The sequence below is a fragment of the Oryx dammah genome, unplaced genomic scaffold (genome assembly GCF_014754425.2).
Source record: "Oryx dammah isolate SB20612 unplaced genomic scaffold, SCBI_Odam_1.1 HiC_scaffold_15, whole genome shotgun sequence".
In the NCBI taxonomy this organism is placed as follows: Eukaryota; Metazoa; Chordata; class Mammalia; order Artiodactyla; family Bovidae; genus Oryx; species Oryx dammah.
This window is the reverse complement of record NW_024070199.1, coordinates 38753223-38765618: the sequence shown is the minus strand read 5'-3', so window position 1 is coordinate 38765618 and position 12396 is coordinate 38753223. Positions and strand designations below refer to the sequence as shown.

General features: G+C 60.8%; 1 protein-coding gene across 1 annotated transcript in view; it reads right to left on the bottom strand.

Annotated features, from left to right (window-relative positions):
* The window catches only part of MYRF (myelin regulatory factor), a 34748-nt gene extending 22416 nt beyond the window's left edge, over window positions 1-12332 (bottom strand). The window contains exon 1 of the mRNA XM_040255991.1: window positions 12266-12332. Coding sequence (XP_040111925.1) covers window positions 12266-12311 — 46 coding nt within the window. The 5' untranslated portion in view covers window positions 12312-12332. The remainder of the gene's footprint in view (window positions 1-12265) is intronic.
* Window positions 12333-12396: the final 64 nt, after the last annotated feature.

Below are 12396 nucleotides of genomic sequence, written 5' to 3'. Positions count from 1 at the left end.
TGCTGAGCCCAGAGGAGGGAACAGCCTCAGAGAGGTTCAGCAGGGAACAGCGGGGGCCCTGAGCCCTCCCCCTGGTCTGGCCTGGCCCCACCAAGTGGGGGGACTCTCAGAAAAGGCGCCCCCGTGCTCTCGGGCATCAGCAGGTTGCCCTCTCCTGCTCCCCCCTCCCAGGGTCACCTTGCAGGGAGAGTTGGAGGGCGGGGTGATAAGGGGGCTGACGTGGGAGATGCGTCAACCCCGATAATGGAGGCTGGCCCCCCCACCCTGTTAGCCTGGGCTGGCTGGCCCCACTGAGGCAGGAGGCACCCCTCCCACAGGCCCCTAGGCCTGAGTCAGGGGTCTGTACCTCATGCTCCCTCTCCTGGTGAACCCTGAGAGCAGACCTCAGGTCCAGTAATAAATCCTAGATCACCTACTGCGTGCTGTGTGACCTTGGACAGGTCACTCACCCTCTCTGAGCCTCAAGCTCCTCAGTAAAATGGGGACACGAACAGCTAACACTTTACAGGGTTGTTCTGAGGATGAAAAAAATTAAAGTGTATAAGGGGCCTGGCACATAGTGGGTGCTCAGCGAACAGTGGCTGTCCTCACTCCCCAGCACCCAGAGCCCTGGGGTCCCCAGGAACCCCCGACCCAGGCCTCTCCCTGGCCCCGGCCGGCATTTCAAGAATGCTGAGCCCCGCTTAGGTGATTAATGAGTGGCTAAGCCCTCCTAGGAGTCACGCGCTGCCTGGGACAGGCCCTCCTGCCTGGGCTCACCCGGCCGGGAACAAGGGACATCCACCAAGCATCGGCAGTGGCCGCCCGGGGCAAGGGGCGCTTCTCAAGCTGGCAGTGACCAGGCTGCAGGCCGAGATCCTGGGACTCCAGTCACACTCCAGCCCCCACTCCATCCTTCCCAGTTAACTGAAGGTCCCATTTATTGAGCGCCTGCTGTGCCCCAGGCACTTTTAGAGCCTAACACATTAATAATCGTAGGAGTTTATTCTATGCAAGGCAACCTACAGGCCCTTCCTGTGCAGTGAGACTCTTCATCCTCCCAACCTGTAACGGTGACAATGACGTGATGATGATGATATTGACAGGGGCTCCCACTGAGTGCCCACCAGGCCCAGCGCCCTTCTAAGTGCTTGATGGGTTTACCTCCCAATCGCCCCTGAAGACCTGGTGTTTGTTATTAGCCTCATTCTCTTTGTCCAGAGAAGCCAAGTCTCTTGCCCAAGGCAACAGGGCGAGAAGAGGCCAGGGGCACGGGCCTGACTCCAAGAGGGAAGGTTTGGTTGGTGGTCGCGGAGGCTTCCTGGCCATCCTGGGCGACCCCCCTGGATGGGGGATGGTCCCGAGGGAGGCAGGATCGGCACAGGGAATGGAGAGGGAGGAGGTACTGGAGCGTCACGCCCACCTTGGCCGCTGAAGCTGCAGGTTTTTGAGACTGAACTTGGAATCCACAGTGAATGATGGGGTGATGGAGTCATGGTGTTGCTATTTATAACAGGCCACCCCTCCTCCCCTCCTTCCCCTCCTCCCCTGGCTAGGAGCACTCCTAATCACCCCTAATCCTCCTGCCCACCTCCCCCAACCCCAGGGATTGGTGGGGGGGCTCAGACAGAGGCATCTTGGGAGACCCTAACGAGAACCAGATGTGGTTGGGGGGAGGAGAGGCCCTCCGGTGCCAGGGGCCGGGCGGACGGGAGGATGCAGGCGGGAGGGGTGAGCCACTGGGGCAGGGTGGGGGTGGGCTGACGGGTGGGAGAGAAGTATGAGGTTTGGGGGTTGAGGGGCCTCCAGAGGGACCCTGACCCCAAACACTCGCTTTCTCTGGGAGCCGTCGAGGCCTGTCTGGCCCTCTCCCCACACCACCCGTCCTAAAGGGTCCAGGCCCTAAACAGATCCCCCCAGTCTGTCCGTGAGCCACACTGGAGATCTCTAACCCAACTTTCCAGCCCAGGGACTCCTGAAGCTGGAGCAGAGGCCCCCAGGAACTCAGGAGGAAGGCAGGGCGCCCAGGGCACACTCTTGGGGGTGCCCCCTTCCCCACCGCTCCCAAAAGAACCCTGGAAATTGCTCAGCCAGCAGCAGACACCTGTCAGGCAGGAAGCTAAGAGTGTCTCCCGCTGATCCTCAAGCCCTCCCTGGGAGGTGTGGAGGCTGCCCAAGGTCCTACAGCCTGAAGGTGGCACCACCAGGTCAGGTCCTTGCCCTCCCTCTCCCCAGACCCTCCAACTTCCCATTGCTTGGGACACCCAGAACCCTCGTGCAAGGCTTGGCAGCTGGGCCCCCTGCCTGCCCCAACGGCTGCTCCTGCCCCAGAGCCCCTCCCCACAACTCTCCAGGGTCCAGCCCCAGCCTCACTCCCTCCTGGGACAAAAAGCCCCACTTGCTCTTCGGGGCCTTGGCACGTGCTGTTCCCTCAGTTCAGTTCAGTCCCTCAGTCGTGTCCGACTCTTTGCGACCCCATGGACTGCAGCACGCCAGGCCTCCCTGTCCATCACCAACTCCCGGAGTTTACTCAAAGTCATGTCCACTGAGTCGGTGATGCCATCCAAACATCTCATCCTCTGTCCCTCAAGCTGTTCCCATTCCTCATCACGCGTTAGGTTTGGCCTTAAGTGTAAGTTCCTCCCAGAGACCATGTCTGACTCTCCCAATCCCTTGAGTGGCAGCCCTCTCTCTACTTTCTCATCAGGCTCTTTGCTCACACGCCCTAAGGGCAGAGTTGGTCCTCTGCCCACCCACAGCCGCCATTCACCGAGTGGTCATTCTGCCCAGCCCCACGTCACACACTTAATATACAGCTTTTTTGGCGGCTGCACAGCATGTGGGATCTTAGTTCCTCGACTAGGGATCTATCCCATGCCCCCTGCCTTGGAAGCATGGGGTCTTGAGCATTGGACCGTATATAACACATATATAATTCTTATAACAATCCTACGGAGTAGGTGGTTTTCTTGTTCCCTGTTTCACAGATGAGGAAACTGCAGCTCAGAAAGGATAAATGTCTTTCCACTCCCTTGAAGGTATGGCAGCTGGGCTGAGTGCTCCCCATCTGCCCTGTGTGGCATTAGCATCTAAGCATACCATAGGCACACAATAAATGTTCGTGGGATGAATGAGCAGAGTGGCAAGCGGGGCACTGAGACCAGGCCTGCCTGGGTCTGGGGACCTCTGCCCAGCTGTGCTGCGGTCAGTGTCCAGGGCTAGACAGGGCCCCTCCAGGCACTGCCCCTGCCCTGCTGAGCTATGCACCCCAGCTGCTCCTCATTAATTAGGCCCTTTATTACCTGCTTTTAACAGGAGCCAGACACTGCTCCTTCCCAGGAAGACAGGGATCAGGGCTGTGGGAAGGAAGCCCCCTGCCCTCCTCTCTCCTCCTCCCTCTAAGGCTACCCAGCTGGGCAGAAGGGGAACCCAGGGGACACAAGCCAGGTGTGGGCTGAGGGTGGGTGGGGGCCCAGGTGGTCCTCCACCCTGGACCCTTCCCTTCCTCCCCCATCATGCTCACGCCCCCTCACCACCAGCTGTGGCTGCTGGCTGAGTCTCGGGCATTGTCCCGGGGAACGGGGGAGGGTGGGGACACGGCACAGTGGGAGGCTTGTGCCCTGTCCACACCCTCCCCCCCACCCGTCAATGGGGCACTTGTCAATTCATGCCCCAAACATGGCGGAAATCCCGTCGGCCACGTGGCTGTGGGCGGGGCAGGCCAGGGCCCAAGGATGCCGTCCGGGACGAGCTGATCGGAACCCGGGGCAATCAGGGCACAGGTCTGTCCTCCCACTGTCGACTGTCCACCCCAGGGATCCTGCCTCCAGACGAGGACTGGCCCAGGGTAGCAATGGTCAGGAGACTGCCCACCTTGGTGCTCCCACAATGCCCTAAATGGACCCCTGGGGTCACAGAGACCTGGTTGGTAATGTGGGCCCCTCCTTCATTGCTGTGTGACCCTCAATAAGTGGCCTGACCTCTCTGGCCTTAGCTTCCTTCTCTCTCAAGTGCAGGAGATTCCTGCATCATGGGGTGGTCGTGAGTCGTCAATGAGATGGTGGGAGAGCTCCTCACCCCAGGAGGCCATTCCTCAGTTAGTGTTAACTATCCTATCTCCATCAACCTTGGGACTCCTGTCTCCTTCCCTGCCCAGGCACAACTGGTGCTATGTTGTTATTCTGGCATACCCGTGGCATAGTCCAGCCTCCAGGACTTGGCTCTAGCCATCCCCACTCCAGTGGGTAGGACTTCAGTGACTGCCTGCCTGCCCTGGCAGTCCTTCCGCATCACCCAGTCACAGAGGGCCCCCCGTGCTGTGGTTTCATCTCCTAGTATTGACTGAGCTGATCAACATGTGCCAAACTAGAGGCAGGGCACATGGGCTCTCACCTCCCTTGGTCTGGACTTTCTATCTTTATTAATATGACCTATGATTAATATATGATAACTAATTCAGGCTTCAGATTCTGACCAGAGCCTTCTCACCCAAAATGCCTTCAGGTCAAATGCTTGATTCTGCAAGCTACCCTCTGCATCTCAGCATCAAATCCCCAGTTAGCCTGGGGCTGAATGACAAAGATGTGGCTCTGGAGTCATTGCCAGCAGATCCTTAAATCTGATCCACGGCTGTCTTTGTTCCCTCTCAACTTCTTGCCAAAAATGCAGTCAAGTCCTGCATCCTGTTTGCAGAGACCCTTCTACTCCAGGGGACCTGAAATCTTTAGCCCCCTCCGGGGTATAGCTGTGTCCTCCTTGGGTCCCCACACAGCTGCCATCCTGTCCCACACAAGGCTGAACTCTCAGCCCCAAGATGCTCCCAAGTCAGGTTCAACAGAGCTGGGCCCAGCAGCTGTGGCCCCTTCTTAGGGAACCTGCATTGGTCCCAAGGGATTTCCACTTTTCTCTGTGACCCCCAACTTCTCCCACAGTGACCAGGCCAGGCAGGCTGGGGAAGACCCCTCGCCACAGAGGTAAAATAGGCAGCTTGCAGCTCGGGGTGGGCTTACCAGGGCCACCCAGGCCCATCTGTGTTCACACACCAGCATGTCCCCCATGCACGTGTGCACACAAGGGCACACTCCCAGGCATGTATCCACTGGCACACACACGATCGTGTACATCCAAACATACACCTATGCAGAGGCACACACGCCGAACACTGACACACGCATGTGCACACACCAGCATGTTCCAAGTGTGCTCACTCATACCTTCACACAATTATTTACTGAGCTGCTACTATGTATCAGTCATGATGGTAGGCTCCGGAGACGAAGCAGTAAACAGACAAAACCTCCTGCCCTGTCCCATTCGTGGCCAGGTAGGGGGCCTAGTCAGGGGACGACCTTGCCTTTGGGACCAGAGCAAAACAGCGAAGGGCAAGCTGGGGAGACATGTGCACACCCTGTTCCCCAGGAGGGCCTGGGGAGGGTGGCAGTTTGCACAAGGAACCCCCCACTTCCTCTGGGCTCCCCTTCACTTTCTGGCTGCCCCTCTCCCAGTCTCTTCACACCCACCCCCGGCCTGTCCCAGTCCCGTCTTCGGTATCAGGTTTGTTGGCTGTACATATAAATTGTGCTTTCCTTAAAAAAAAAATAGACAAAACAAAAAAACCTTCCTGCCTACATGGAGCCGACATTCTGGATGCAGAGTCAGGTGACAAGATAGATGGGTAAAACCCACAGCATTTGAGAAGGGGACAAAGGCTACGGAGACACTAAAGCAGGGCAATAAGGCTGGGTTGCTAGGAGAGTGAGGAGCTGCGATTTTAAGCAGGATAGCAGGGCAGGCTTCACAGAGCCAAGACAGGGAGGAGGTGAGCTGCACAGACCACTGGAAAGAGCATTCCAGGCAGTGGGGAGCCAGTGCAAAGGCCCTGAGGCATGTTCACGTCTCAACACACTTCACATTTGTACACTCCTGCTCACAGTGCTTCCCCGGTGGCTCGGTAGGTAAAGAATCTGCCTGCAGTGAAGGAGACTCGGGAGACATGGGCTTAATCCCTGGGTCGGGAAGATTCTCTGGAGGAGGGAATGGCAACCCACTCCAGTCTTCGTGCCGGGAAAATCCCACGGACAGAGGAGCCTGGCGGGCTACAGTCGATAGGATGGCAAACAGTTGGACACGACTGAGCGAGCACGCACGTGTGCCTGCAGTGCTCACTGACCCACGGTAGGCCCGGGCCAGCACACCTCCCCATCAGCTCCAGGTGAAGCCAGTCCAGCTGAGCGAACTCGGTGTGAGCCAGTCCAACGCCGTCACCAAAGGCAGCCCCCTCGAAGTTAGCAAAGCAGGGGATGAGGATTCCCCCCTCCCTCGAAGACCAAAGACCCCAGGAGAAGAGCCATGGTGGGGAGAAGGGAGCACGGGGGACTGAGGTGATGAAGAGGAGAGTGAGGGGGGATGGGTCCCCAAGCTCCTCAGAGAGACAGGCTGTGGTTGTGCATTAGTGGGGCTGGAGGGATCTAGGTCAGATGGAGGAAAACCTTTCCCACCTATGAGCAAGGAGGCAGGGAGAGGCCAGGAAGCCCTGAAGCCAACTGTCCGTGGTCCAGGCCAGGGGCTGCTTAGGAGCCAATTGCCCTTCGACCCAGGGTTTTTCCTTCCTTCCTTCCTCTAGCCTCAACAGTCTTGGGGTCTCACTGCTTCTATCACACAACCCTGACCATCTGAGTGAGGAGTCTGAGGTCCAGAGAGGTCCAGGGGCTGGACAGCAGTCACCCAGCACAGCCGCACGTGAAGGGTCAGGCTGTCCAGCACACAGACGAGAGGCCCCCTCCTGCCCCACTCCAAGCTGGCACCCAGCTGTGACAGGCTGCAGGTCAGGAGATGGGATCCCACCCAGCTCTGCCACCACGGTTGCCCTGAGGGAGCCCGCCCCATCGCCTCCTCCTCCTGCCTCAGCAGCCCCCTCTCAGAAGTGAGGGGACCCCAGCCACACTTCCACAGGGCCCCAGGACTCCCGAGAGACAACACACGCCTAAACCTCCTGCCTGGGTGCGGCTGGCAAAGACAAAGGATGGTCAAGTCCCTTCCCCCGGCCACCAGCCAGAGTTCCTCATCTCTGAGCTGGAGGGTGCGGCAGGCCCCACTGGAGGCACCGGGAACCAGGAGTGGCATCAGGACCAGGCAGGGCCATGTAGTGGCCTCTGAGTACAGGGTCCTCAACAAGGCGACAGCTTCCCTTCAGCTCTGGAACGAGCAGCCCAGAGAGGGTGAGGAGCTTTCCCAAGACACACAGCGCCAGCCACAGGCCCCAGTCCGATGCTGGGAGTACTGACCTACCCTTGGACCAATAACGAGGGGAACATAGTACCTGGTGTGAGCCTCCCAGCGGAGAGCAATCACAGTCCAGGCCGCAGGCACCCCACCAGGCACCGTCCCAGACCCCCTTTATCTAATCCCCATGGAAACCCTGAGAGGCAGGTACGACGCCTACAGCTGTGTTGCCATTCTACAGATGGGAAGGTGGAGGCACAAAGAGGTTTAGGGACAAGACCAGGAGAAGGCTAAGGACAGACCCACAGCCCACCTCAATGAATGCAGAGACCCACATGGGCTCAAGGGGCTGCCCAACATCCTGGCAACAGGGGCTGGAGACCAAGATGGGAAAGGATGCCTCTCCATACACACACCCAGGCTGCGGGGGAAACCGAGGCCCAGAGGAGGGCTCGGTGAAAAGGAAGAAGGTGGGAGAAAAAGGGCAGGCAGCCTGGGTAGGGCGAGGCCAGCCCCGGTTAATAATTCAGTTAATGATTTCTTCTCCCCATCCTTATCGAGCGGGCAAAGTCCAAGGGCAGCAGCCAATCAGCAGCCCCCGCTGGGCAGTTACCCAGCGGCCTCTGCTGCCAGGGCCCCCAGTCCTGCGAGGAGTCAGAAAGCAGGGGCCAGGTCCCCAGGAGGGGGCCGTTCTGCCCAGAGCAGCCTATCTTTTCCCCCAACACCCTGCTTGGCTCTGCCTAAGACCCCTGGAGCCCCTCTGCCCAGGCCCCCAGACTCAGGAGAGGCCCTGGGGTCAGCAGGCTGGAAGCAGCCTGCTCCACTCCTCTGCGCTGAACCAGGCCCCCAACCCTGCCTCTGTTCACACGGTCATTGTTGCTTCCATCTCCTGCCCCCTCCCACCCTGTTCGGCCCTACACTGGGTGCTGGGAGCAGGGGGATGAGTCAGTCGCCCGCCCCACCACTGCCCCTACTACCTACCACTTCCCCTCCAGCTGGGGTCAGGACCTAGGGAGGTGGGGCTGGGACAGCAGTCCTCCAGAGGGGCTCTGTGCGGACCCAGGAGGCACCCCATCTCATCCCCTTGAGAGTCAGGGGTCTGATGGTCTCCCCCACCCACCGACTCCCCGGAGCATACTGCAGACAGGTGGACTCGGGCACAGTGCCTGGTCACACACTGCATCTCAGCCCCAGACTCCCGTCCAGGGTGGGCATCCTCTTCCATGAGTGGTCAGGTGGGCTCCCTGGGGGCCTCCTCTGCAGGCAGAGTGGCTAGTCCCCATAGGAAGGCCACCCTCCCTCCCCAAGGCCCTGGTGATGGGGTGTGCTGAGGCCTGGGTATCAGCCCTGGTTCACCCGGGCTGACCCCCTTCTCTCAGAGCCACACTCTTGGACTCTAGGGAATCCAGGCCATGCCATCCTTCCCCTTCCCCATCCCAGAGCTGAGGAAGGGTCAAAACCAGGATCTGGTGTTCTGGGGTTGGTGAGGAGCCCAGCGCCCCCTCCCCCCACGTCCAGTGTATATGTCCTGTTGTGAAGTCAGGAGCTTGCCTTTGTTTGGTGGCTAAAAAGAATCATACTGGAAGCCCCTGCTCTGGTCCAGCCTACCTGCCTCCCCCAGACAGGTAGGGGACATGAAGCCAGAGAAGGGAAGTCACCAGCCCAAGCTACCCATCAGGTCTGGAAGGAGTGAAAACCTGGCTTTCACCTCCAACCCTAGCAGGGCTCTAGAGGCCGGGGGAGGCACCCCAACCTCTGGGCGGCCTCTCCAGCACAAGCTGGCAGCCCAGCTCCGCTCAGTCGCTTCCTCCATCCCCACCGGCTTTCCGAGGGCTGGCCGCTGTTCACTCACACCCCATGCGTCCCTGAAGCCAGGGGCCAGCACCCTCCGCCTTCTAAAATATCCCTCTTCTCCAGGGCTGGAGGAGAATGCTCATCAGAGCCCAGGGCAGCATCAAGACCTTCTCTGCTGCCCACTCCTGTCTTGCAGGTGAGGAAAAGGGGTCCACAGAGGGCCACACAGCTCTCAGCGACCGAGCCCACCCCACAACCTCTAAGACCCCATAGGGATCCTCCGACGCCACCTGGCCCTGGCCCTGACCAGCTCTGGGAGCCCCAGGCCCCAGCCAGTCAACGTGATTAGGAGGACACCTGCCACTGTGTCCCGGTTACCTGCTGGGAGCCAGTGCATCATGCCCGGAGGGTCCACTCTCTGCAGGCCCTGTGCCCACGGGTCTGGGCGGCCGTAGCCTCCCTCCAGGGGATTAGCAAGGCGGTCACGGGGGCCCGGCTGTACCAGCCTCGAGGGGGCCGCCCTGTCCCAGCCTCCCACCTGAGGCTCAAAGCGCCTTAGCCTCCAGCCCCCCACCCTGGGGCCGGGTACAGCCTGGCCCCCTCCTCTGTGCGGGCAAGACCCAGGACACACGCCTGATGTGCCTGGAGAGGGGGCCTTGTCACACGAGGGGCCTGGGCACGCCCTGCCCCCTTCAGTCAAGCCCTCTCCCGTCTCCAAGCCCAGAGCTGAAAGTACAGACCCTGCGCCTATGTACCCACTGTCTTGGGGGGTGACTACAGCCAAGCAGGACCCGGGATGAGTGCTCAGGCGTCCCCCAGCCCCAAGGGACATACGCACCGTGTCTCTTCCCTCCCCCTGGAACAACACATCCACCACGCGCACAACAGCACCGCTGCCCACGCTTCCACACTTCCACTCACGAGCACACTCGCCAGCACCCCCCCACCCCCCAGGGGCTCCCTAACACCCACGCTGAGTCCCCCATGTGTCACTGTCCCCCAGATTCCTGGCCAGGCCTTCCCCACCCAAGCTGCCCGGGAGACCCCAGCCCTTAGCGCCTGCCCCACCTTCCCCCCATCGCAGGCTCTGGGAGCACTTTTCCAGCCCCTGGCTCCCTCCACAGACATTCTTGAGTCTCCTCTTATCTCTCTGGAGGGAGCAGCACAGCCTCCCCGCCAGGCCAGCCAGGCCAGCCGCATGGCTGAGCCGTGGCGTCAGCCCCCACCCCCACCCCCCACCCATGGCCAGGAGGGAAAGTTTGGCTCAGGAGACAGGGAGCCTGGGCCAGCCAGGCCCACCCGTCTGCCTGGGCCCAGGGTCCTGGGGGAGGAGGCGCGGGGATATCTGCAGGAAGGAAGGGGGTCTGGCTTGTGAGTCATCAGGACGCCTGGCACGCTCAGGGCACCCCCAAAAGAGTAGCCCCCAAGAAGGACGAGTGCCCCCTTCCTACCTCCCCAGGGTCTCCATAAAGCCCCTCAAGGCTCCTAAAGCATTAACAGGAGCTGGGGAGGACCAGAGCCCCTGGGACCGAGGGGAAATGTCAGGACCCTCAAATGGCCCATCCACTCAGGATCAACCACTCAACCGAGTTCCAACCTGACTTCTTGGATCTGGGGCTGCTGGGGGAGTCCCAAAAACTGCAGTGGGGAGGCCTGAGGTTTGGGGATGCCCTTACCTGGGTTGTTTAGCAAGCTTTCTCCCTGTCTGTGACTTCTGGCTGGGAGGCAGCAAGCAGAGTGGACAAAGGCTCTGAACCTCACACCCCAGAAGTCACAGGGAGAAACTGAGTCAAAGAAAGGCCTTCCTTGCTTCCTCACAGGACTCCAAAGGGATCTGGGCTCTGGGCTTGAAACCTGGGCCCTAATTCCCTGCCCTGTGTGCCCTGTGGGCCACCCACAACTTGCCAGGCTTAGGTTACCACTGATGGAAGGTTCTGGATCATCGAGTTTTGCATTCTGAAAGCCCAGAGGTGCAGGGTATAGGTTCAGGGACTGGGGAGCAGGTAGGGGCAGAGGGTGGGCTACCGAGGTGGGTGGAGAGGGACACGAAAGCACCCAGAAGTTCTGGCTAGATGTTCCAGCAAGGGTCTGAGAAGCCGGGGGGTGTCAGCCTGCGCCTGTCCCCCTCCGCCACGTTGTCCCTTCCCTCCTGAACTCAGCACCCAGGAGGGGGACAGCGTGGAGGAGGGGCGGAGGCTACTCAGGAAAAGGGGAGAGGAGTTGGCGAGATGAAGGTGCAGCGCCCCCAAAACCACTGCTCAGGAGCGGGGGGGAGGGCAGAAAACACTAGGGTGTGTGTAGATCCCAGCCCTGGCAAGGGTCCTGTAGGGTCAAGGTGAGGAGAAGAGGTCACTCTTGGGACAGGGGCACCGCCTGAGGGGGCAGAGCTCCAAGGACAGGTGTGAGACACAGCCCAGAGGACCCTCGGGGGGTTGGCAGGAGGCAGCGAGAGGTCTCAGAGGGCGGAGGTGTTAACGCGGCGGGGGCAGCGGGAGGGGGGGTGGTGATGCCAACTTCAAGAAGGTTCCACCGCAAGGAGAGCATTGGAGGTGGAGGGGGTGGAATCCTGCCCACAGAGGAATGTCGGGGAGGGGTACCCCAGCCCCTAGTAAGGGAGGGGTAGCTGCTTCCAGGGGAAGTTCAGTCATGGGGGAGGGGGCGACCTTGGAGAAGGTGGGTGACTGTCCTGAAGGGGGTCTCCCCATCTTGATGGGGGTCTTAGGCTCCCGGAAGCACCGTGGGACAGGTCCCAGCTCCTAGGAGTCAAGCTGGGGGCAGCGGGAGCAGGGTGCCAATCTGAAAGGCACAGCAGGGCGTCTGGGTCCTTGGGGAGGGGTGGGGGTCCCAGTCTCTGGGAGGCACCCTGGGGTGCCAGCCTAAGAGGCATGGAAGACCTCCAGAAGGCGTGCTGGGGACTCCAGCCTAAAGGGGGTTCCAGCGAAGCACAGAGATGGTCCCCGGGGTCGGGGAAGTGTCAGAATTTAGAGGGGACTGCGGGTCCTGGTAGGCGTGAAGGAGGGCTGAGTAGGGACGGGACGCAGCTCCAAGGAAGTTGTGTGTGTGGGGGGGGAGGCAGATCAGGGAGGGGGAACCCAAGTTCAGCAGAGGTGGGTATTAACCTGCAGGAGACGGAGGAGGGCCCCCGCCCGGAGCTGGCGGGGTCCCGGCGTGGCGAAAGCACAGTCAGAGGTCCCAGTCCCCAGGCAGACCGGGTTGGGGGCTCCCAGCGCGAGAGGGTCGCCGTCCCTGCCGGCCCCGCGCGGTCCCTCACCTTCGAAGAAGCGCTGCAGCGCCTCCGTCTCGTCCACCACCTCCATGTCCGGCCTGCCCGGCGCGCACTCCGCCCCGGCCCCGCTACAGCCCGGCCCGGGGGCGCGGCATCGCCGGCGCGGCCAGCGCGAC